General features: G+C 36.5%; 1 protein-coding gene across 2 annotated transcripts in view; it reads left to right on the forward strand.

The window, feature by feature from the left end:
* The first annotated feature begins 2,578 nt into the window (after positions 1-2,578).
* Positions 2,579-27,269, forward strand: part of LOC112501762 (protein ENHANCED DISEASE RESISTANCE 2-like) — a 37,931-nt gene continuing 13,240 nt past the window's right edge. Inside the window, exons 1-20 of one of the 2 annotated variants that reach the window (XM_025105475.1) lie at positions 2,579-2,967; positions 4,814-4,888; positions 5,130-5,183; positions 5,909-5,974; positions 6,094-6,149; positions 6,451-6,527; positions 7,519-7,644; positions 8,538-8,572; positions 9,303-9,403; positions 9,477-9,572; positions 10,126-10,217; positions 10,864-10,935; positions 11,272-11,442; positions 11,657-11,871; positions 13,015-13,081; positions 13,169-13,344; positions 13,855-13,956; positions 23,232-23,279; positions 23,993-24,136; positions 24,204-24,299. In XM_025105475.1, coding sequence (XP_024961243.1) covers positions 2,728-2,967; positions 4,814-4,888; positions 5,130-5,183; positions 5,909-5,974; positions 6,094-6,149; positions 6,451-6,527; positions 7,519-7,644; positions 8,538-8,572; positions 9,303-9,403; positions 9,477-9,572; positions 10,126-10,217; positions 10,864-10,935; positions 11,272-11,442; positions 11,657-11,871; positions 13,015-13,081; positions 13,169-13,344; positions 13,855-13,956; positions 23,232-23,279; positions 23,993-24,136; positions 24,204-24,299 — 2,109 coding nt within the window. In that variant the 5' untranslated portion in view covers positions 2,579-2,727. The remainder of the gene's footprint in view (positions 2,968-4,813; positions 4,889-5,129; positions 5,184-5,908; positions 5,975-6,093; positions 6,150-6,450; positions 6,528-7,518; positions 7,645-8,537; positions 8,573-9,302; positions 9,404-9,476; positions 9,573-10,125; positions 10,218-10,863; positions 10,936-11,271; positions 11,443-11,656; positions 11,872-13,014; positions 13,082-13,168; positions 13,345-13,854; positions 13,957-23,231; positions 23,280-23,992; positions 24,137-24,203; positions 24,300-27,269) is intronic. The other variant, XM_025105476.1, reaches the window with a different exon arrangement.

The raw sequence follows: 27,269 nt of genomic DNA on the forward strand, positions 1-27,269 counted from the left end.
CCATCCCCTGACCGTGACCGGCTATTTTGCCCTTTGTCAATATCGTTGGGCATTATTGCCCCACTGTATCGATAGTTTTCTCTAATTTTCACCAATTTGAGCCTCTCTTTGCCTAATATACCCAAAGTAAACCAACTTACAAGCTACGATATAAATATTATAAAGGGGAACGATAGAGTATGCATTGAAACTCCAGGTGTTACATAAGTTTTGAGTTTTGTTAAGCTCATTAAGCTACTAACAAACATGTCCTTAGTGCCTTAAGAATAACGTCACATATATAGGGGGGCAATTCAAGGGAAAACTCAGTAATTTGTGATTACCGTGAGATCCGATCTCATGAATATCCATGTAAGTTCACGTATATGCAACAACTCTTTAAATATTTATAAACAAGTATGATATTCATCATAAATATACGTTTTCACTATAACCTTCATAACGAATATATATATATATATATATATGTGTGTGTGTGTGTACAAAAACTCTTTTGTACTCATACATCAATATATATGATGTTCATCATTAATATACAATTTCACTATAACGTTCATCATAAATGTACATACATTCGTCATGAATATATATATATATATATACATTCATCATGAATATTTATATATATATTCACATGTATAACCACTTTTCAATATCCATACAACAGTATGATATTCATCATGAATATACATTTTTACTATAACATTCATCATGAATATACATTTTTACGATAACTTTCATCATGAATATACATACTATTCATCATGAATATCTATATATGATCAAGTGTATACAACAACTCTCTATTATTTATATTAGTATGATATTTATCATAAATATTATTTTTCACCATGATATTCATCATGCATATACATACTATTAATCATAAATATATTATAATTCCAACTCTACATACTCTAGTTTTTATTTTATTTTTTCTTTATTGGGTTATCGATTGATCTCGATAAGTTCCCGATTCTTCTCGATAAAAGCTGAAAGTGGTAGGTTATGGCTTTACACAAACAAACAATAAATCAATCGATAGGCTTTCAATCGCTCTCGATAGAAAATGAAGGTGGTAGTCATGATTTTACACACAGAACCACTCACAAAGTCAATGGATGGTTCTTGATTAGTCTCGATTGGTCTTTATTAGTCTCGATGGTCCCAATCCGTCTCTATAAAAGCTGAAAGTTATGATTTTCCACACACAAACACATAATAAATCAATCGATAGGTTCTTGATGGAAAATGAAGATGTTAGGTTATGGTTTTACACACATAAACATACACCAAGTCAATTAATGGATTATCGACCGGTCTCGATGGGTTCTGATTGGTCTTGATAGGTTCTTGTTCGGTCTCGCCGGGTTCTCGATCGCTCTCTATGGGTGTTGGGTTACAGTGAAGAAAAATACGGTGTCAGGTTACGTATTTACGACGTTGAAAAAAGTGTTGAAAAAGGTGATGTTGAGTTACTAATTTACAATGTTGAGTTATTGTACAAGCCTAAACATACATGAATATTCATAATGAATATTACACATATATAAGATTTCACGTAAATAACGATTAAAACGAGAAAAAAAAAACTATATCGAGATAGATGTCACAACGAAGAGAATGAAATTCTCGTTTTTTGATGTTATTTGTTTGATTAAAACATTAGTAATTTTTAATACTAGAACGGTATTCACGCAAAGATAATGTTTTTACTTTTGAATAAAAATATATTTGAAGATATAAAAATTTGAAAAAATATATCGATATTAATATCAAATTAATTATTTAAAAATTCTCATTTTTTGTATAATTTCTTTAATTCAATTTTTTATTATAATTTAATTTATGTCTAATAGTGAAGTAATTTATTTTTTGGGTTTAACAATATAATTTTTTATAAAGATAACGATTCTGTTAGAACTCAATGGTTATCCTAATTATATTTTAAACTTTTTTATATTTAAAATAAGATATTTATCTTGTATTTGATTATGTTTATATGCAGTTAGTTATACAAATTTAAATAGAGCTTTAATAAGTTGTTATTACGCACAATTTACTTGTAATCTTAAATTTTAAGTAATATGCGTTAAGAAACAATATTTTATACATAAGAAATAGTTTTTAAAAGTTTTTATCAAATGTTTTAAAATATAATATAGATAATTTAGTTTAAAAGTGAAAACACAAAAGTTATTAATTAAAAAATAAAAGAAAAATTCATATAATTAAACATAACCAGATTAAAACAGTTATATGATTATTCGTTGTCAATTATTTGATCTTATTAGGATACAAGATTTGAAATTTATATATAAAGGTTACCGTTGGTAATTTCGAAATATAAACATTTTTTTTTATGACGATATTATTGTCAATGATACATTTATTGATTCTGTAATCAAACTTTACCCTAGACGCCAACGGATTCTTGAAACAAGATATCCGAAACAAACCCTCGTGAAATCCCCAATCTGTCAAAAATGACCGTATTAAATTTGAATGTAACATTATCTTCCACCTGGCATTTCTTTATTTCTTCATCTTTCATCTACCCAGAATCCCAAGAGAATCAACATCAACAACCACCACCACCACCACCATTAACGTTCTACTCCGTTTTCTTGGATGCATAAGCAACAAAAGGGTCACAGTCTCTCGCTCTTGTCGTTGAATTTTAGGATCTGCAAAAAACCCACATAATTTTTGGCCGGAGAGAAGGGGATGGAATCGCCGCCGGTGATGAAGAAGGTTGGTCAAGGAGGTGGGTCTTCGGAAAGTGGAGGATCGGAGAGTGGGGCGGAGGAGAAGGTGTCTAGTCGGACGAGGTTGGAATATTTCGGATGGGTTTATCATTTGGGCACCAATTCAATTGGCCGCGAGTTTTGTCATCTTCGATTTCTGTATATCCGAGGGAAATACGTGATGATGTATAAGCGCGATCCTCATGAAAACCCCGGCATTGTATGTTTCAATCTCAGATTCACCCCCATTTTGATTTTTCATGTTATAATTATATAATTGTGCAATTGCATGATCAACGGAGTTAATAAGGTAAATCTACTGCTCTTATATAACTTCTGTTCAGGAATCATTACAAGGGCATAAATCTAAGTTTATGCAGTTTCCATGTAAATGCCCACATCCAATTAAAATTTTCAAGTCCCACTTAGTGAAACCACATCGTCTTGCTGCTTTTTTGTAGTAGCAACCATGGCCAGAATTTTCTCCTTGTTAAGAGTAGAGGATGGAGAAGATGGTATAGTAAAGCACTATAGTTGGCGTTTTATTGTGATCTTGATGCATAAATTCATTATGGACTCTTTTGTATCTTCTTGATGATGTTTTTTTTACTTGTTTCTGAAACAAGATCCCATTACAAGCTAAGGTCATAGGTTTATGTTGTTAAAGAATCCAAGAGTTGCTACAGTAATCCAATAAAATAGAAGAATCTACAAGATGCCACAGGCTTATACTATTGTGATTCATTCATGTGCTTGCTATGTATACTTTCTCTTAAAGTACACAATGTTATCCGTGTTCTATTTTGTTTGGGGTACATTTGAATATTATCATGAAGAGTTAGTAGTGTGAGGAGTTGCAAAGACCACAGAATGGGTGGTTCCCCTGTTAGATACCATCATAGCGGTTTTATTTTGCAATTACAGTGGGAGACCGAAAGGGTAGGATTCGGTTAAGAGAAGTTAGTGTAGCAATTTCGTACTTATAAGTTCGGTTCTTATAGTACCATTAATGATAGTTTCTTTTAAGTGCGTTTGAGCCTTTGAGGATTTGATAAGGTTTGGCAGCATTTAAAAAACATATGTTATCTTGCTGCCTTTTCCATAATAAACTTGTGATGGCTGTCATCTATCTTATTGATGTTTTCATCCACATGCCAGGTTTATTTAGCTATAGGTTGATAAGAGAAGAAAGTGGTACAATTGAAATATTGAGACGTTTGTGCAGTAAAGTGGAGCCATAGCATCTCAAATTCTCAATGAAGTTCTTCTCTTTGTGCTTGGAGAATGATTTGTATATAAGTGCTTGTAGGCTGGAGTACAATCTAGCCGAAACATGATGGTGGTTCATAAAGCTGTTATCTTTATGGCTTTCTGATGGTTTTATCCTTTGAGGCTATAAACTATTTCTTCAGGGCCAGTTTACCCTCAGTGTATTCATCAGCAGTCGCGGTTGTGCTTCTTCTTAGAGAAGCATTTGACTGTGGAAAAGTCTGGTTTGGGTTTGACAAGTGAGAACTTAGCACTTCCGTGGGTGAATTTTTACTAGCCAATTATATTTAATGCATTAAGATGGGTAGGATCCCTATGAGTTTGTTCAATTTATTCTTTATTTGATGGCCAAAGTTCCTATAGTAGGCAATATGTTGAGCTTATGCATGAGTTGTGCTTTCAAGGATAACTGCAGGGTGTATTCTCTTTCTTTGGCAACTCATTCTGTACCGGATGTCGATGTTTTTTGATTCAGGCTGAAGAAGCATCAGACTTTTCAGTGATGAGGTGTATGGTGATGGTATTAGATCACTAGGGTTTAATCTTATTACCTATGCAACATTCTCATTGCTATTAGTATGACAATCTTGTGCAAAAATGACTTAGATTTACGTTGCGACTGTATGTTTTTTCGGGTGACTACTTAGTAGTACACTATAACTTCTTGGTACTAATTACTTCTTTAACCATTTGAACTTGTGCTCAAATAACAGACCTAGCAAGGCTATTATTTTCATTAATTCAATGTGATGATTTATTGTAGTTTGATTATAGTTATCTTAGCATGCTTGATGCAGAAACCAATAAGGAGGGGTGTCGTTGGGAACACCCTTATGGTGGAGGAGCTAGGACGACGAAAGTTCAATGATGGTGTAAGACCCTTAAAGCAAGTTCCATGTGTTATTTATCTCTGTTTGTGTGGCTAAAGATCACTTTCATATTATGTATTTTATTTTCAAAAAACCTGTTATATCTTCTGCAATATTGTAATTATTTGGACATTAGTACGAAATGTCATAGCACACACTTGGGTCTAATATCAAATTTACTTCATTTTTTAATTCCATGGAAAAAGGGAATTTGACTTTCATCTGCTTGAATCATGTTTTCTAGGATCTTTATGTTTTAAGGTTCTACAACCGATTGGACGAGGAGAAGAAAGGAGAAGTAAGTGATGTTTGATTGGTCTTTACTATATACACTTCTACGACTCTTAGCTCAATGATTCCTTTGAAGTTTTCCTTTTCTTCATCTTCAGAATGTGTAAAATGTGTTCATGCCAATTCTGTTCATGAATGGTTGTTTTAAAAGGTTGTAATCTTCTTTTCATTGCTGAATCTATCAAGCATTGCATGATATAACACATTCTGAAACATATTTTTACCTCGTTTAATTATAGAGACTATCATAATGCATATCTATTAGTTTGACATTTTCCAAACGTGATCCAAATGTCCCTAGTCATCACTCAATAAACAATCCAATGGACGGTTCATTCCTATCAAATAGCTTTGTTGGTACAATTCTTTCAACTTCTATAGGTTTGAATATGGGGCTCATCCCACTTTCACATCGAGCATGGACCAGCTTATATCACTTCTCAAGTCCATTGTGCCACCATGGAGCCTAGAGACTTCTTGAGATCGCTACACCCAAATTCACGATAGTAGGAATTACTTATCCTTGGACTGCGGTCACATACTGTATTTTGTTCCTGTTAAACTGGGTCGCATACTGTATTTATATCATCTCACACATGAACATAAGTGCCCAAATATTCTGTTTAGTTACCCTATGATTTTGTCAATTGTTTGATGTCCAATATCATGTTTAATTTGTTCTCTTTGCTGACGAGTGCTGGGTCCTTGTTTTCATTATTTTGTTGCTGCAAGATTGCTTGTGCTTCAGCTGGAGAAACCCGAAAATGGATGGAAGCATTTGATCAAGCAAAACAACAGGTAGAAATAATGACAAGCTTTATTACTCAATGAGATTATTTTCACAAGTGTACGTAGTTGTGCACATGTTTTTCTTTCCATGTTCTTACATGCATCTTTCCCTAAACTATTATTTTCAGGCCGAGTTTGAGCTTTCTCAAAGTTCTACCAGACACAGATTGAGCATGGAAAATGAGTATGTTGCCACTCTATTCATATTTTAGATGTTGATAATATTGTTCTAGTAAGGTAGGGTGCAACTCATCAGTGATCAGGGAAAAAAATCTCATGAAATATATTGTACAGATTTCTTGTGCCTCTATATCTAAATATTGCAAAGATATTATGTTTTCTAATGGCATATAGTTTTTATTCTAAAAACATTGAATATCAGTCACTTAAGTTATTTATCAAGAACAACTCATTGTCTAGGAAATTTTGTAGTATATTTGAAAATTCTTGGCATTGAAACAATGTTGCATATTTCTTTTTGGAAGGATTGATCTTGAAGGGCGTCGCCCTAGAGTAAGGCGATATGCACATGATCTAAAGAAGCTGATAAGAATAGGACATGGTAAGGTGGTATGGATACTATTTCTATATACTTACATGATCAGCTTTCAGATAAAATATTGTCATGCTTTGCCTCATAAAAAATCCATGCTTACTCTTCACTTGTTCAGGTATGTTGTATGAAGCATTATTGGATCGATAACTAAGAGTCGTCAACATCCATGATTGTTGTTGTAGGTTTCTTGAGCTGTGATATTTTTTTTACAAGTTTATTTGAACAAAACCATATTTCTAGGATTCAGTTTTCTGTTAAATGATTTCTAACGGGTGTTATTGGCATAGCCGATAGTCTTGGAAGATGATAGTGTCATAATACAAAAAATGTGTGCATGCATCCACCAATCCACTATGACCTTGTAGACGTCCTTGATTGACGCATTCATGCAATCGTCTTTAATTTCGCTCTAGGGATTATCTACATCTTAACTATGAATTACCAAATAGAGATTGAGCTTCACTTCACAAGTTGAGGCTGTAGTAGTTTACTTTTTTTAATGAAGAATCACTTAGCTATGGTTCCAGATGTTAAATATGAGAAAAGTTTAACATTAAGCAAATCACTACCAACCACTTGTATAATGTAATCAAGTAATCTTAAAGCATCAGGTTAAAAAAGTTTAATCTTAAAGCATGATCTTCAAAACAATTAAATCTTAAGCATATTCTTTGCACTGACTGGTGGCTGCCGTTTTGTCGCTTGAGAGTTTGGTTTTCGATTGTTTAGGTACTTCCTGAAAATTTTACTCTTTCTCATTGTTGCATGAGTGGTGTACTTTGTTTTGTTTTGTTTTCAGTATATGTCTAACATTGGGAAAACGCAATATGATATGTCCCCATACACATGTTGCTGTTTATTTATAGATGTAGTGGTGTATGGTTTTTGATGCTTCATAGCCTTTGTAGATGCATATAATGTTAACAGATACCAGATATGCTCATGAACATGAAGTAGACTAACCGTCTGCCACTGTTCATCACTTTGTTATCTGTAGGTCCAGAGACACTTGTCCGAAGATCATCAAACTTGGGCCGGCATCATAGGTCTAGTGACTTCATGGAAGGAGATGCTGCAGATGCCATTGAAGCACATGAGTGGAGATGTGTCCGCACAGTCAATGGTACTATCTTCTCTTTACCATTGTGTTTTTTTGTGCTTATCATCACTTAACAGCTTAGGCCTTGTTTGGCAAACTTGTGTTTGCCGTTTTGCATTTACATTATTTTGTAACGTGAAGGTATTGTGATTTGTGATCGGTAATTAAATGAAAACGCATTTCGTAATACTATATGTTTTCAACAAAATAAGATGGAACTTATTATATGCTCACACACACATATATGTGCGTGTGTGTATCAGTTTTGCTTTGTTGGGTTCGAAATTCAACCTCATTTGTTAATCATATAATCAGATCTTGTTTATGTTCGTAAACCAGATCTGTAAGCAATAAAAACATCAAAGACAAGTGTAAGATATACAACCAGCATGTATTTGAATTGATTTGGTTTTCTGAACATGTAAACGGTTGCCAAACATCTTATTCTATCTGGTTTACACTTTTTCAAAATGTAATGAAAAAACTAAAAATGAAACTGTTGCCAAATGATACCTTATCCTTCAGTGGTAAGGCTATCTTCATGAGTCACAATCTACAAATTGAAGAATCTAAAAAGGTGATGCGTCATCTCAGGTATCCTTGTACTCCTCTGTAGCAAATAGTATGAGGTCATCTCTGGTAGATTTTTTTGGTGCTAATTCTTCATAATGGCTAATCACAAGTTCTCTATCATTTATCGAGACACATTTTACTTATCAGTTTATCACATGGAAAAAATTAGTTGGTGTCCTGAATTCATGCTATTTTGTCTCATGTTACTTGGTTTCATTTATCGGATTCAGGATATAGAATCAAATTGGATTTTTTGAGTTCTGTTTACGATACTTATACCTTTTTATGTGGAGATTAATATATGGATGCTGATGTTTTTGTGTTTGACCATATGTTCGATTCAGGTGTCAGAATCTTTGAGGATGTGTCTGACTATAAGGTACTTGTATATTTTTATTGCACATGTATTTAACCTTAATTACATGCATATATACACACAATATATACGAGTGTATGTGGTATGTATGTATGCATGCATGCATGCATTTTGTTTATATATATATTTTTAATTTATTATTGGCAATGAGAAGCCCTTATACATTTCTCGTAATCATGTTGTTGGTCTGTTCACATAGTGAAAGACTCTTTGTAGTTGGACCTTGGCCTTGAATAGACCCCTGTCTATTAATCCTAAAATAATCCTGGAATTGGGTACAGTGTTAAGCACCTTACATTGTTGAATGGCCCAAAATATGTAACGTTGACCTTTGAGTTGCCAAAGAAACTTAATAAGTATACAATTAGTGGTTCCAAAGCTGTCAAAAGGGCACAGTGATTGGTCTGTAAGTTGGCATCTAGCAGCTGTTGCTTTCTTGCCCAGGAAAAAGTGATAAAAACTCTGATCTGAGAACATCATGTTATTTTTCATTTTGGACTTCTCTTAGTGTCTCTTTTCACTTTGTACATGCCCTTGAGAGTGGTATGGTTCGTTCTCTGATTATAGTTTGGAGTCAATGGTAATTCTTGAATGTAAAGGATTAACTTTGTAAACTATTAAAGAAAAATATATCAATCTTCTTCGTTTTAGTTTAAGTAAATGTACTTCTGCTGCAAAACTGAAATTAGCTAATAGTATTATGTATTGACTCTTCTCTATAAAACGTTAACAGCGCAGCAAAACTGTACTCGTCAAGGCCGTCGGTGTTGTTGATGCAAGTCCAGATACTGTCTTTGAGGTGGTTCTGAACCTTGATCGACATAGGAGATATGAGTATGCTGATCAATTTATCTGAATTTTATGGTTATAGCACTCCTTTTTTGTTTGCTAACATCTTAATTTACAGGTGGGATACATTGACTGGTGACTTAGAGCTTGTAGATTGTTTAAGTGGACATTCTGATGTTGTTTATGGTTCTTATGATCCCAGATGCTTAACTAGGTGCGCTACTCTCCAACTGAGCATTCTAATTTTATCCTTAGTAAATCGCATTGATATTTTTGCTCATTAAAACAGAGCCAACTTACATTGTCGTTGAATGCATGGAAGTTGTTTATCCAAGCTTGCTTTGTTATGCAGTAAACAACCAGATTAGTTTTAAACAGAAAATAGTGTTTTAAGTTCTTGAGCACTATTAGTTGTTTATTTCATGTATCTGCTAAAATCACCAGTTCAGTTGATAATATATTATGCTGATGAAGGGCCCAACCATTATGTCTAGATCAAGACTAAATAACATCTATGGAGTTTATTTCATAGCCCAGTTGCCATACTTATTTTCCTTCAATTTTTAAGTTGATGACTGTCTACTTGAGCTTCCAAATTTCTTATCATATGTGTTGATTGGAAACATAAATTTTGCATGAGATTATAAGGACTGAATTGTAGAATATGGATGACACTTCTACTGTTTTTGTTGCTTGCATCTTCTATATTGTTTATATTATTTATATATTTTATCCTTTAACTCATCTCTTTTGTCATCTCCCATCAGTCAAAAACTGATGTGCTATACTTATAGGTGGCAGTCTAAGCGCGATTTCATTTTCTCTAGGCAATGGTTTCGTGGACAAGATGGAGCATACAGTAAGTGAATTTACTTATGGTTCTTTTCTTTCTGTGGCAAGTATGAAAAGCTTATATACCATGTTGGCAGGGGTTGGGTTGTTTTTGTGAGGTTATGCATGACATACAAAAGGGTCACGTCTTTATTGCTCGAGTGCCTAGACCAAAACTTGAGCATTCTTTATTTTACCAAAACATTACACTCTTTCTTGGGTGGTGCCTTCCACAATTTTGTGTAGTATTTATTGTTTCTGCTATGAGATCCTGCACACTTAAACTTGTGTGCAGAGGTGGGCAAAAAACTGGTCAATTTTGCAAGAGACATCTAAAGGGCCATTGGCTTAGCAGTATCCAGTAACCCAACCTTCCTAGAGGTCAAGGGTTTAAACCTCACCATTGTTGAGGGCATGTGAGTTTCATTTGCCGTATATAAATATTTTTTACTAAAAAACATATTAGGAATCTCAAGTTCTATCCCAAGTATATGGGAATGGAAATTTAGGTATTATCAAGCTTGCACATTCTAGTTGTACAATTGGGAGTATGACTTGTTTCTACCAAAAATCTACACTTCGAGACCATGCATCCATTTTTATTCTTGTGTTGTATAATGGAGAAGCAAGTCATTTCATGAGCTAAACTTACCTAGTTTAAACCTGTGATGCAGCAATTTTGCAATTTCCAGCGATACATAAGAAGCGACCTCCAAAATCAGGATATCGGCGAATAAAAATTAATCGTAAGAAGCTTCTTTTTCCTGTTTCTCCCGAAACTGAGTTCTTTCTGCTTTCTTATGCGCTGAAATACATGTGTTATGTTAACGAACCAACCCATTATCCATGATTTGATCTGTTAAATGTTGGCCCTAAGCAAATATTATGATATTGGAAATTGCAAAAATCTATTTCAGGGTTTCTTGATAGTATCAAGCATGGTCTTGAATATGTATTGTGTCTTTATTTACTTAAATATTGGGGGTGTTCTTTCTAATTTTGTTGAGCTACACCAGTTAGTAAACAGTATTCTTTGTGAGATGGGTTACTCTTTAACAACTTATAATTGTTTTAAATGATAGCTTCTTCTTGGGAGATCAGAAATCTAAGAGCATCGGCTGGCACAAATGGTGATAGATGTCTTGTGACACATATGTTAGAGATAAATTCGGGAGGATGGTTTAAGTGGAAACGTGATCAATGCTCAAAGTTTGAAAAGTCGATTCCTTATGCCTTGTTGAACCAAGTGTCAGGTTAGTGATTATCGATTTCATGATTCTTACCACCAATAAGCCATTCATGTGCATTCTGAACGGCTGAAATTTATGATGTCTTAGGACAAGTAGAATATATTTTCTATTTTCCCAGTGATGATAATTTATTTTGACTCCTCACATAGAATCTAAATGTGTCAAAACAATTAAAAGACCAAAGGAAGTCATGTTTTATTCTTCATTACTGATTCAGGTTTAAAGGCATACATCGGGGCAAACCCTGCACTTACTTTTGAATCTTCCACCACACTTGTGGATACTAAAGTCTCTGATGCTTCTGGATCCATTAGTGAGTTTGAGGATGCCGAAGTTGCTGAGGAGTTCTATGATGCAATTGCTGCTGATTCATCATCATCTTCAGATGATGAGGAAGAGGAAGATGACGATAATGCTCAACTTGACAGCAAGGTTCGTTGCTTTCTTCTATTTTAGCAATTTGACAATACAAAGACAGATGGTTAGCAACTGGTACCACATATTATATCTGTAACAGTTTGATTCTAATCAATATACTTCTTCCCATCAGTAGGTTTACGGTGGGCTTTTGTCTATTTATCAACTGTAAGAGGAATTCTTTTAATTTTTCATCACCTAATTTCTTACTCCATCACAAATAAGAATTATTTCTCAGCGTCAAGGGTTCAAGCCTAACCAAAGGTTTGAGTGTGTCTGTGTGTGAGTTTTGCCGTATATAAATATTATATACTTAAAAAAGAATAATCTTTTACTTTTATTCAAGTTTGTGATATTTATTATTACTAGGTCTTCTTTTGAATTTTGAATACCTTAGGTGATTATTTCATGGATTTGGTTTGTGTTGTTGAAAAGATTTTAGGGTTTGCTCCAGAATTATTGATCATTGTGGGATTTGCACTGTTCAAAATTGTGAAAGACAATGAAAATATATTGTGAGGTTATGAAGGATCAAATACAATTTTTTGGGATTTGTAATTTTGAAAAGTTATGGACAATTAATTTTGAATTTTTCATGGTTGAATATGCTTGTTTCCTTCGTTATAACTAGAGGGTTACCCCTGTCAATATGAACTTTGGAAAAAATATTTGTTTGGTCCCTCTTATAACCCGTAATATTGTTTGGCATTGTACCACAACCTTCATTCATATGGCCACTGTACACCAATTCATAATCATATTTTATCCCCTTAATCCGTTTTTAGGAAAAAGTTTGAATGTTGTGGCCTTTTTACCAAACTTGTTAATTCAATTAAGGTTTTAATGTTGTGGCCATTTCTCAACAAGGGTTAGTCAGTCACAGCATTTAAATTTTAACTTGAAAACAGGTTGGGTGGGCAAAATGTACTCTATGTAGAGGGGACAAACAAAAAATCTTTTTCCTATAAATCTTAGATCCATGAACGACTACTATAATGTTCTCATGTAGGAGTCTGGTCATCCTTTCGGAATTTCCTCCAGCACAGCTTAGTGTGCATACTTACATGCCAAATAATAGAAGTTTATGTTTGTTCTGATGTATGGTTGATACAAAATTGAAATGAATATGGATTGCAAATCCTACTTTGACTTCATTAGGGCCAGAGAGTGAAGCTGAAGAATGTTTCATGGGCTATTGCTCGCTTGGCTCTAAAGGCGAAGAAAGGTAGCCTCTAGCATTCTCTTTTATGTTTTTGACCGAGTACAGTTCGCTTAATTGCTTAATTGGGTAGATTTCTTTTTGTCTGATCAGCTATGGATGCAAACAATGAGTTAGATCCAACTGTAGATCCAGTTACTCTTGCTCCTAGCGATTTTTCTGGTTCGATGCACCAAGGGAAGGGTGATGCTGATACCAATTGTTGGACGTCTCCAAGTGGTAATGGATTTAAAATTCGAGGAAAGACATACTTGAAAGATAGTACTAAGGTGAGTTGTTGGGTTTTCTTTTTCAGGAGATGCCAATTTTTATGGTAGTAGGGTAGTAACAAACAAAACTTATGTGATTTGACAACTTTGGTTCTTCCGATTTCAATGAAAAGAAGGTAATGAAATTATAAAATAGAGCACTAGGTTTATTTCCATGGTGTGTTTTTGTTAGAAAATAATGTGAGAGCATACATGCAGTTCATCTTGGGTTTGATTGCCAAGAGAAATACTGGGCACAGATCCTCTATGGCATTTAATCATAGTCAATTTAGCATGATTTGTTTCCTGCTGTTCATTGGACCAAGATGTCAACACAATGAGAAAATGTTTGTCAAATAGGCAAAAAATTGCACAATGTCTTTTAAGCTAATCACTTCCATGACACAGTTGTTGTAATGTTTGTCACAAATCTTTATGATGCTCGCATTTTTATTGTGCTAACAAGATTTCATTTTCATGTTAGCCCATATGTCACTTTGTTTTTTACACTTATGATTTTTATAACTTCAGGTACCCGGAGGGGATCCCCTTCTGAAGCTTATGGCAGTTGACTGGTTTAAACTTGAAACTTCAAAGAGTAAAGTTGCTTTGCATCCCAAATGCCTTGTTCAGGTACTCAAAACTTTTCTCAGATGTTACTCGATCATGGATTAAATTGAGGATCACCATACAAGTTTCATGAGTTGCAGATTGTGATGAAATTGAGTCATAAGTTTTTCATCAACTTTTTTAAAATACTTATATTGGCCCCAAATATCTTTAAATGCAGTAAATAATTGTCGCCAACTGAAGAGTTTAAAGTTTATTTTGCTTAATTACAGGCGTCTGGCTAAATAGAAATCCATTACGTTATCTATGGGAAAATGTAAATGATTATGTATTTAATGTAGGAATAATGGGAGCTGATTATAATCCCATAATATTAGTGATTGTAGGCAATCCCATAAAATCAGGGATTCATAGAATAGTTTCCTTTTCTTTCCCTTTGTCTTGTGTATTTATATTGTATGCTTCTCTGTCAAGAATGAATAAGAAACACAACAGAATTCCTAAATCTGTTATGGTATCTGAGCTATCGAAGATTGGGAAGCCTTTTTAGCTTTCATAAACCATCTTTGAAAATTTTGTAGGCCTTCATTGTCTCCTTCCTTTGATTCCTTTTTTGTGGCCTTCATTGCCAACAATTCCTAACCCAGCATCGAAAGAATGACAGAACCCAAATCAGAATCTACCATAATCCATGTTTCTCAACCAGGAGATTTACAACACATCCATGCATCATACCAATTGAATGGAAAGAACCATCTCAATGGTGGATACTCATTCCCAGGTACTTGTTTTTTAACCTATTCAGGTGAGCATCCTTTTTCATTTGGATTTTGTCTCAGGTTCAACCTTAAAATACTCCTGGATCATTGATTCAGGAGCAACTGACCATATGACCCACTCTTCCAAACAGTTCTCTACATACTCACCTTGTCCAAGTAACAAGAAAATTGCCACTGCTGATGGAAGTCAAACCACCGTAGCCGGTATAGGAGATATCCAACTCAACTCATCTATTCTTTTAAAAAAATGTTCTTCACGTCCCAAAATTGTCCATTAATCTTATTTCCATAAAGAAACTCGCACGAGATATACCTTGTCAAATGGTATTTTGTGACGAATATTGTTTGCTTTAGGAAAAGGTTTCGGGGAAGACGATTGGACTTGCTAAGGAGAAGGATGATCTATATTGTCTTGAGATGCCAAAAAGTACCAGATTATCTCACTCTCTCGTATCAGAATCTGTTCTTTCCAATAAAGAAAAAATCATACTTCATCATTGTCGTTTAGGTCATCCATCATTTAGGATTATTAAAGTTATTTATCCTTATTTGTATAAAACAATTTATGTTGAAAGCCTTCATTGTGAGGTATGTGAACTTGCTAAACACAAGCGTATCCCTTTTCCTATCGGTGATAAAAGAAGCAACTCTCCTTTTTATCTTATTCACAATGATATTTGGGGCCCATCTAATATTTCCAATGTGTGGGGTGCAAGATGGTTTGTGACCTTCATTGATGATTGTACACAGGTTACTTGGGTGTTCTTATTAAAACATAAGTCCGATGTTAGCACTATTCTCCCTAATTTCATTTCGATGGTAAAAAGTCAATTTGGAGTAAAAGTTCAAAAAATAAGATCTGATAATGCTCGAGACTTTTTCAATCAAATTCTCACCTCCTATTTTCAAGAGGAGGGAATAATTCAAGAATCTTCATGTGTTAAAACACCTCAACAAAACGGAGTGGCAGAGAGGAAAAATGGGCATTTATTAGATCAAACCAGAGCATTATTATTTCAAAATAACGTTCCAAAACATTTTTGGGGAGAAGCAGTGCTTACAGCAACTTATCTTATAAATAGACTCCCTACTAGAGTTCTAGGATTTAGAAGTCCTATGGATGTTTCTTCCTTTTACCCGAATGTGTCCACTTCCAACAATCTTGTACCCCGTATTTTTGGATGTATTTCATTTGTTCACGTCCATAGCCAAGACAAAAACAAACTTGATCCTCGGGATCTAAAGTGTATTTTTTTGGGATATTCCTCAACCTAGAAACGGTACAAATGTTACCACCCCCCATCTAGAAAGTTTTTTGTGTCAAGGGATGTAACCTTAGCGAAAACAATCCCTACTTTACCCAACCTTATCTTCAGGGGAGGATCGGAAGGAAGATAAGGGTAGCCTAAAGATCTTTTTCTTGACTCATCTATATTAGCTTCCACTTCTATCCTTGAGCACTCCCCAAATACTCCTGTTATCCATTATCCCGAAATAGTTTTACCGGCTAGTGAGCCTATTCCATCCCAATCTCACTCCACTATTATCCCTGATCTTGAACACTCCCCAAGTACTCCTGTTACTCATAACACTGAAACAATTCCACCAGATCGTGAACATATTCCAGAATCCGAATCCACTCGGTTTAGGAAGAACCTGATATTCGCAAGAAAAAAGAAGAACATTCTTGGACCTCAGCAAGTCCGAGAATCTGATACTGGTCCTTCAAACGAGGTAACAATTTCTGACTCTATACCCTTGCAAAGTGTAACTGAATCTCAAACAAGTGACCAATCTCTGCCTATTGCTATTGGAAAGGGAACAAGAGAATGCACAAAAAGACCATTGTATCCCTTATCATGCTACACCTCTTTCCAGAAATTCTCTCCCACCTACAAAGCATTTCTTGTCAACCTTAACTCTATACCCTTGCAAGCCATGAATGTGGAAATAGAAGCACTTGAAAAGAATAAAACTTGGGAGTTGGTTAAATTGCCGGAAGGAAAAAGGCCAGTAGGATGCAAATGGGTTTATACTTGAAATATAACGCGGATTACTTTGAGACATTCGCACCTGTTGCAAAAATGAATATAGTTAGGGTAATTCTATCCCTAGCTGCTAACTTTTATTGGGGTTTGCATCAATTTGATGTAAAAAAACACGTTCTTGCATGGAGAACTTGAGGAGGAGATCTATATGGATGTTCTTGGTTATGGAAAAGGAACAAAACCCAATATGGTGTGTAAGTTATATACGGCTTAAAACAATCTCCTCGAGAATCATTTGGGAGATTTACCACGACTATGTTAACTTTGGGATATAAACAAAGTCAAGGGGATAACACTCTATTCATCAAGCACTTAAAAACAAGAAAAATAATAGTGCTACTGGTTTATGTGGATGATATCATTGTAACAGGAGATGATAAAGAAGAGCAACAAGCCCTGAGCCTATGTCTAGCCAAAGAATTTGAGATCAAGACATTAGGAAGACTGAAGTATGAAGTTGCTCATTCAATAAAGGGAATTTTTATATCCCAACAGAAGTATGTTACAGATTTGCTCATGGAAACAGGTCAAGGTGCATGCAAACCTGCTAGTACTCCTATAGACTGGGAAATGTAGAAGAAGATGCAATTGTGAATAAAGGAATGTATCAACGGCTTGTGGGGAAACTTATATATTTGTCTCATACCAGACCTGACACAGCTTATGCTGTAAGCATGGTCAGTCAGTTCATGCATAACCCAAAGGAAACCCGTTTACGAGCCGCACACCGGATTTTACAGTATCTCAAAGGAGCATCGGGGAAGGGAATCTTGTTTGAAAGAAATAACCGTGCAACTCTTGAAGCATACAGCAACGCAAAGCTATGTTACGTCATCAGTGGACAGATAATCGATAGTAGGGTATTGCACTTTTCTCGGAGGAAATCTTGTGACATGGAGACGCAAGAAGCAAGAAGCAAAGCATGGTAGCACGATCTAGTGCTGAAGCCGAATTTGGGGCGATGGCACATGGTATATGCGAACTATTGTGGCTAAAAGTCATCCTAAAAGATCTAAGGATCAATTGGGAGGGACCAATGAAGCTCTATTGTGACAATAAGTCAGCAATCAACATAGCTCACAATCCAGTTCAACATGATCGAACAAAGCATGTTGAAGATGACAGACATTTTGTCAAGGAGAAGCTAGACAGTGGCTTAATTTGTACTCCATTCGTGCGTACTCATGAACAACTAGCAGACGTTTTCACTAAAGGACTAAGTAGACCAATGTTTGAGAGAATTTTATCCAAGCTAGGAATGGGAAACTCCCACTCACCAGCTTGAGGGGGAGTGTCGGAAAATGTAAAAATGTAAATGATTATGTATTTAATGTAGGAGTAATTGGAGCCGATCATAATCTCATAATATTAGTGATTGTAGGCAATCCCATAAAATCAGGGATTCATAGAATAGTTTTCTTTCCTTTCCCTTTGCCTTGTGTATTTATATCGTATGCTTCTTTAGCAAGAATGAATAAGAAACACATCAGAATTCCTAAATCTGTTATTATCTTATAGAGATTCAATGAACAAAGGTGCTAGCAGCCATTAGTTCCAATTCTATAAGCGTTCTTTGAGCCATTATAAGACAACCCAATGTTAGACTAAGTCAACTACTCTAGTTTATATTATTAATATTGTCTAGGGTCCAAAGTGTAATTAGTTTTACCTATAAATCTACATCTCTAAAGTGTATCTGATAATTATTATTTTCCAATCAATACAATTGATATCAAGTTTTATATGGTATCAGAGCCTAATCCTAACCCTAACCCTAAAATCGATTCTTTTTCCCTAACCCTAAAACGGCGCCCTTCAATCTGCCGGCGCTCTTCAATTCTGCCGGCCGGCGCTCTTCAACCCTGATTTCCATCGCCAGTCTACAGCTTTCGACCTTGACGCTGACGATTAAGCCCTGCTCTTCAATTCTGCCGGCCCTTTAACCCTAACCCTAAAATCGGCGCTCTTCAATTCATCAACAATCTGCCGACGTTAAAGACAAATCAACATCAGAATTCATGGCAGCTATAATCGCCTTTTCACATCAGGAGAAAACCATTCCCAATTCCTACAAATTCTCCTCCTCTCTCAAACCTACCAACTATGGCTATTGGCGTTCTATGATTGAAGCCTTTCTCACATCTCATAATCTCTTTGGTTATGTTGATGGAACAGTATCGTGTCCTGATCAGAAAGTCACCAACGAATCAGCAACCACCGACAATCCAAGCTACATTCCGTGGATCTCAAACGATGCCCATATTCGGATGCTTATCATCTCTACTGTGTCCGAAGATTCTTATCAACACATTCAGGGAAAAACATCACGTGAGGTATGGTTATCTCTTGAAAGAGCTTATGCCCCTGTTACAGCCTCTCATGAATTTACTCTCAAAACTCAATTGCTTAGAATCACCATGAAGGGTGATGAAAAACCGTCTGATTACGTAAGCAGGGTTCATGAATATGCCACTGCTCTAGCAAATATTGGAGAACCAATGAAGGACAAAGACCTAGTAATGCTAACTATCGCAGGGCTTCGAGAGGAATACAATGTCATTAAAGGCAATNTGCATGGTCTTTTGTGTGATCATGACTATGTTTTTACAAAGAACTTAACTCCACAAGCTTTCCTGGCCAACACTGCTCCAATATCCCAGCCACTAACGGCTGCTGCATCTTCGGTTCAACAACCGAATCTCGATCAACTTCAGCAACAACTCCAAAGCATTCAACTTGTGGCTTCTCAACTTGGTTATCAATTAAACCCCTTTCCCACCCCACGGGCTCAAGCATATTATGGTTCTCGGTCTTTCAACAATAACCGAGGTGGTCGCGGATCTCGTGGTTCTTCTCGTGGCAACTCACGTAGTGGTTTCAATAATCGCCCTCGGGATATCAATGGCTCCCGACAGTTTTCTTGGGCTTCAACCCACAACACAGTCTATGGCCATTACAACAGGTGTGGCATAGGTCATCTACCGTCTCAGTGCCCAAATCAACCGAACCAGTCTCATCCTGCACCACAGGCCAATTTTACATCACACTTAGAGGCTGGCTCATCTTCTGGTCCTACTTGGAAACCAGATACTGGTGCAACTCATCATGCCACACCAGACCTATCTAGCATGGATAACTCAGAGGCCTACTACGGTAACGATTCTTTACTTGTTGGTAACGGTAATTCTGTACCCATTTTTCACATTGRTTCATCCAAAATATACTCACCAAACAAAACCTTTACCCTAACCGACATTCTTCATGTTCCTCAACTAAAACAAAATCTTTTATCTGTTCAAAAATTTTGCCTTSATAACAATGTTTTCTTTGAATTTCACTCTTCTTATTTTGTTGTCAAGGACGAGTCTACTCGCACTACCCTCCTTACGGGCCCCAGTGAACAGGGTTTGTACTCCATTCATCTTCCTCAACTCAAGTCTTTGCCGAAGGTTGCCTTCACTGCTGTTAAAGGTCCTTCGAACATTTGGCATCAGCGTTTAGGACATCCTCATGCTCAAGTTTTTCGTTCAATTGTTTCTTATTTTTCTTTACCCGTTTCGGACAAATTATCAAATACTTTATGTTCTTCTTGTCAATTGGGAAAATCTTCAAAGACATCTTTACCTGATTCCACTTTTCGTAGCAATAATATTTTAGATCTTGTTTACTGTGATGTTTGGGGCCCTTCTCCCGCGCCATCTCTTGATGGTCATCGTTATTTTCTTTTATGTGTTGACCATTTCACACGTTATATGTGGATTTATTCTTTAAATCAAAAATCTGATGTGTATAATGTGTTCACACAATTTATTAACATGACTGAACGCCAATTTAACACCAAATTAAAGTGTATTCAATCTGACTGGGGGGGCGAATTTCGGTCTCTCACCAATCTTTGTCGCAACCTTGGCATCATCCACAAAAGGTCTTGTCCTCACACCAGTGAGCAAAATGGCATTGTTGAACGCCGCCATCGTCATATTGTAGAAACTGGTCTCACTCTCCTGGCTCAATCCAGTCTTCCTCAACGCTTCTTGTCCCTGCCTTTGAAACAGCTGTATACCTCATCAATCGTCTCCCTCTCGTGTCTCCTCAAACAAATCTCCTTTTGAACAAGTCTTCAAACGCAAACCTGATTATTCTTTCTTACGAGTCTTTGGTTGTCAATGCTTCCCTTATCTTCGTCCATACAATCATCACAAAATTGAATTCCGGTCCACTCCCTGCGTTTTCCTTGGTTACAGCACCGTTCACCACGGCTATCGCTGTTTTGACCCGTCTAATGACCGGATTTATATTGCCCGACATGTTCGCTTCAACGAACATGTGTTTCCCTACCAGCCTTCACCAACCCCACCACCACCATCCACTCCTTACATCTCTATATTTCCTAACCCACCACCCGGTTTCCCACCCGAGCCTCCATAATCGCCTCCACTGCCACCCCCTCCTCAATCTCCTCCTCACGAACCTCCCCAATCGTCTCCACAATCATCACCATCACCACCTATTCCACCTCCTTCTGATGCCTCCCCGCCCGAACTTACCCATACTCCACCACCCGTCTCTCGACCTCGGCCTTCCAACCTTCGCCCCAATCCCAAACAACCTGACCGATATAACCCAACCGCTTACTCTGCCACCGCTCCCTCACCTCTACCTCTTGAACCCACCAGTTTTACCGTTGCTAACAAGTTTTTAGAATGGTGCCAAGCAATGGCTGATGAGTTGGTTGCGCTTCATACGAATGGCACGTGGACACTTGTGCCCCCTGTTCCTAATGCTAATGTTGTTAATTGTAAATGGGTTTACCGGTTAAAAACTGATGAAAATGGAAAGATTACCAGGTACAAATCCCGCCTTGTGGCCAAAGGTTTTCACCAACAGCATGGCGTGGATTATCAGGAGACTTTCAGCCCCGTTATCAAGCCTGTCACTATTCGCACTGTCCTGTCTCTTGCTGTCACCAACAAATGGTCTCTCAGACAGTTGGACATTCAGACTGCATTTCTGCATGGTGATCTCAAGGAAACTGTTTACATGCGTCAACCTCCTGGCTTCATTGATCAAACCAAACCTGATCATATCTGCTTGTTACACAAGTCGTTGTATGTGCTCAAACAAGCTCCTCGTGCCTGGTTCATAAAACTATCTACTGCTCTTCAACAGTTGGGTTTTTATGGGTCCAAAGCCGACCCCACTTTTTATTCTCAAATCTCCGGGCTCTCTTATCTACCTTCTGGTATATGTTGATGACATCATCATCACCGGTAACAACTCCACTGCTATCGCCACCGTCGTTGACCAGCTCCATACTCTCTTTGCTCTTAAAGATATGGGGCAGCTACATTATTTTTTGGGGGTCGAAGTTGTTCACAAGGGGGCAGACTTAGTTCTCTCACAACGGAAATATGTTTGTGAGATCTTACACCGTGCTGGCCTTGTAGACTGCAAACCGATTGCTACTCCAATGAGCACCTCTCAAGTGTTGTTACCGGATGATAGCCCATTACTCGATGATCCCTCTCGCTATAGGCAGACCGTCGGGGCTCTTCAGTATGCTACCCTTTCTCGTCCTGATATTGCCTTTGCAGTCAATAAAGTTTGCCAGTTCATGCATGCTCCGACTGAAAATCATTGGGCCGGAGTAAAACGGATCTTACGTTACCTCAAGGGCACCATCAATTTGGGTTTGTGGATTCGTCACAATACGGTCTATCAGCTTCAAGCGTTTTCTGATTCTCATTGGAACCAAAATCTTCAAGCTTACTCAGACTCTGACTGGGTTGGTTGCCCAATCGATCGTCGATCCACGGGGGGATATGCTATCTACTTAGGCTCGAATCTTATTTTTTGGTCTGCTCGCAAGCAGAAAACTGTCTCTCGATCTTCAACAGAGTCCGAGTATAAGGCCATTGCAGATACTGTTGCTGAGTTGATTTGGCTGAAGTCTCTTCTTCAGGAACTTGGATTRAATAGCAAGGCCCCTACACTTTGGTGTGATAATCTTGGCGCGACATATCTCACAACTAATCCTGTCTTTCATGCCCGTACCAAGCATGTTGAAGTAGACTATAACTTTGTTCGTGAACAAGTTACTCAAGGGAAACTAATTGTCAAATTCATCTCTACAGACGACCAAATTGCTGATATTTTTACAAAGCCCTTGTCTTCTCAGAAGTTTGAGTTTCTACGGTCCAAGTTGCAGATTGCTAACCGCGCTGAACTTGCGGGGGAATGTTAGACTAAGTCAACTAGTCTAGTTTATATTATTAATATTGTCTAGGGTCCAAAGTGTAGTTAGTTTTACCTATATATCTACATCTCTAAAGTGTATCTGATAATTATTATTTTCCAATCAATACAATTGATATCAAGTTTTATACCCAATATATCAACATGAAAAGTATATTGCAATGCTCGAAAACCATGTCTGTTAGCTTCTTTTGCCTACTATTATTTTAATTTCTATCATTCTGGTGATCACTCTAAATTCATTTTCTTGTTACAGTCGGAAGCTGGGAAGAAACTTCCATTCATCCTTGTCGTGAACCTGCAGGTATGCTTTGACTTTAATGGATGTATACTCTAGTGATGCATATCTGATTTAGCATAATGTGAATATTCAGAATAGATGTTATTTCTTGTGTGATTTAAGTTATTTCTACATGAAATGTGTCAGCCTAAATAGTTTGCATACAGTTGAATAACAATAATATGCTTCATAATTTAGCTGTAGTTGTGTGTAATATTAATGCCCTAAGCCGAGACGCCTAATGCCCAAAAGTGTTGCTTGTATTAATGTATGTTTCAATCCTTTTAAGGCGATGTAGACATCCAACCTGTACCTGTATTGGCTTTTGTAATAAAATGGAAAAAAGTGTTTGTTTGGCCACGTGTATATTGAGTACAATAAGTTTTAGCCATCATATTATAGCAGTTCTCGACCATTTTTTCCAACTGGTTTTTATTTTCGGGGGAAAATGTGACTCAGAAAAGGGCAATTTTGGGCAAAATGGCAAATTCTAGCCAGAAAGTAAGAACTGTGGGGGAAAGGCGTGTCTAGTGAGTGGCCAATAGTAGCCAAATATTATTTTTTTTCATAGTACAGCGTAAAAACACCTACTTTCTATGTTTAAAATCTATAGTTGATGATTTTGATTGGTTAAGAATCTTAAGATCAGCTTTTTTGTTTACTTATTTTTTGAGTGCTTGAATCTTGATTTTTGATGCTTCTTTGGGCATAATAGTGTCATGTTACCCTTGTTCAAGGTTCCCGCTAAACCAAACTACAGCCTAGTTCTTTACTATGCCGCAGACAGGCCTGTAAATAAGAACTCATTGCTGGGGAAATTTATTGATGGGAGCGACGCATTTCGTGATTCAAGATTCAAACTGATCCCGAGCATTGTACAGGTATTTTATTTCATCATATTTGTTTGGGGTTCATGTTACGATATTGTGCTAACAAAGCGTTTGACAGGGATATTGGATGGTCAAGCGTGCAGTCGGGACAAAAGCTTGCCTCTTGGGGAAAGCCGTAACATGCCACTACCTAAGACAAGACAATTTTTTAGAGGTATGCACTTTTACTTTCTTCATCTACAAAGAGTCGATATTTCACTTTTTCAGGGGTCAAATGTGTTATGCTCTCTATCCCAAAATAAATGCAATGATTTTTTTGTCATAATTCCATTCAAATATGACAGGTTTGCTCTTTAGTGATCATAAACAAGATATTAATCGAATATTGACATTGATTTTAGTTCACAAGATTCTTCTAGTTTCTCTTTCTTGAAGGGCATTTAGATATTTGACAACTGCTTGAACTCTTTCATTACACTATGTACCTAGTCAAAAGTTGCATTTATTTTGAAGATTGAGTACTTTTTAACCGTAGGGTTGATGAAAACTAGTGTTCTAAATGCAAAACTTATTGGTTGAGTGACCTAGCGTTCAAGCTCCTAAACCAAGATAAGAGGACACTTGAGCAAAAGCATAGGAATCGATTGAAATATATAAACTGTGATTATTGTAAATTATATATACAATTTGAAAAGTAGGTTGGAATAAATTTTCTATTATTGATATTGTGATTTTATAGCACAAACATATCCACTAGATTAGGACACTAAGGGGTTGTTTGATTTTTTATCCATTAAGTTTTGAATCTATTAAGTTGTCTCTAAGCATTAATCTATTAAGTTTGTTCGATGTCCTGAATAAATAGTCTGAATAACAAAAATTGCCATTTTAACCTTATGTCTACATAAGTGTTGAATGAAAATAAAATGTGTGATAAATATTTAAATGACAAATTAAAATCATATGAATTATTTAAAATAACAAACACAAAATAAATTCAACAAGTTCATAACACAATACTTAACGACTTTAAATATATTTAAAACAATAAAGTATTGTTGTTTGAGTACAATTTTCAATTTATGCATGTTGGTAAACTATTTTATTTATTGAGACGTCGATTAAATATTATAGGACAAGGGTAATTTTGGAAAAGATTCTAACTTAATGCATTAAGATAGGATGAGCTAACTTAATATGTTAAGTCAATCTCTTAGTATTAAGTTAAAATCAAACACCTTAATATAACTTAACCAATTAAGCTAACCACCCATAATTAAGTTGAAAACAAACACCCCCTAAATCACCACTTTAAAGAGAGGTATTTCCTAGGCTATACATTCTTCAAATACATACATTTGTACCAAAGTCTACAACTAATATACAACACATATTTATTTTGTTGATTTTCCAACACTCCCCCTCAAGCTGCCTTGAAAAAATCTTTCATACCCAGCTTGCCAACTAGAAAACCAAATTGTTTTGTGTGTAGTCCGGTAGTAAAAATGTCAGCCACCACCTCTCTACTAGGAACATGTTTCATATGAACCAATGCATTGTCTATTTTTCTCTTTGATAAAGTGTCTATCAACCTCCACATGTTTTGGTGCGGTCATAAAAGATTGTATTGTGTGCCATTGAGATTGTTGCCTTATTATATCACAATATAACTTCATAGAAGATGAGCTAGTTTCTTTTAACTCCTCTAACAACCTCCTAATCCTCGTGATTTGATGAATACCATGAGCTACAGATCTAAGTTCTACCTCTGCGTTGTTCCTAGCAACCACATTTTGTTATTTTGCTTATCCGTGTAATCAAGTTGCCGCCCACGAATGAACAATATCCATAAGTGAAATTTCTATCTACCGAGCTTCCAACCTAATCTGCATATATGTAGGCTTCAATTTGCAAATGTCATTGGTTTTTAAACGTCTTTTTTCCCTAGCGTCCCTTGTAGACACCGTATATCTTAGAATTATGTGAGATTGTTGCCTCCGAGCCACCTACCATGCGACCAGAGTCGCCAAGTGCTGAGGTTCTGGGCGACATCCTCCTTGTGTTATATGCCTCCTTATTTGTTGCCCCAGTCTCTATGGAACAACCACAAGGCAATGGCTCGGGTAGGAGTTCATGCAACTTTGTCGGCACCACAAGCACGGGCTTGGCGTGAAGTCTCTGGTAGGACGGGTGTCCCCTTCATGCGGCTTTAGTTGTTTAGAAAGTCGCCCGCATGGCTTGTGCGCGTGTAAGGGGTTTTAGTCTCTGGCTCATGTTTTCTTTTATTTGAATCAAATTTTGGAAACCCTCGTCTCTCTCGCTCGAAAACTTACTCTCCAAGCTTTTGCTTTTCAAGAACACCTTTGATTTCTCCATCTGTAGTGTCTCAAGTGTATCATCATCATCATCATCATCAAAGTGATAGTGGATCGGCGTCCTCCCGTGGTTTTTCTCTTTCCGGATTTCCACGTAAAAATCTGATGTCTCTCTTACTTACGCTTTATATTGCATTGTATTTGAGTTGATTATTGTTTACGTTACTGAGTGGTTAATTGTCTTACATTGTGAATCGTATTTTTGCTTAGAATCTCGATATAGAACTTTAGTTCATTATTCTTGGGTAATTTGTGTTTTATCTTGAACCAACTATTGAGCTTATGCTATTTAGGTCTTGGTAATTTCACAACATTTTTCTTGTCTTGGGGCGTGCATAAATCGACTAACCACAATAACGGAGAAGGATATATATGTGTGTGTATGGGATAAATATTTCAATTTCCCGATGAAACGTTTGATGTGCTCTCTATTCTTCATATCGCTAGCTTGCGCATGTTGCAATTTTACTTTAGATTCTATTGGAGTTTTAGCAACTTTGCACCCAAGCATACATGTCTCATTCAGTAAGTCAAGGGCATATTTCCTCGGATTTACGGAAATGCCCTCCCTCGGCCTAGAAACTCCATCCTGAAGAGTACTTTTAAAGATCTAAGATCTCTGAACTCAAATTGTTATGGACCAGATTTCAGAAAACAACAAAGGAATGGAGATGAAGGATAATGAGTGCTAAATGATTGATAAACTCGAAAGAAAAACCAAGAGTGGCTAGCTGCTATTAGAGAGGCTAGTCTCTCCTATAGAATTTCCAAGTAATTCTCTACATAACCTCCATTTATTCCACACCCCC

This window comes from Cynara cardunculus, unplaced genomic scaffold (genome assembly GCF_001531365.2).
Source record: "Cynara cardunculus var. scolymus isolate 2C unplaced genomic scaffold, CcrdV1 Un_Scaffold_541, whole genome shotgun sequence".
Taxonomy (NCBI): Eukaryota; Viridiplantae; Streptophyta; class Magnoliopsida; order Asterales; family Asteraceae; genus Cynara; species Cynara cardunculus.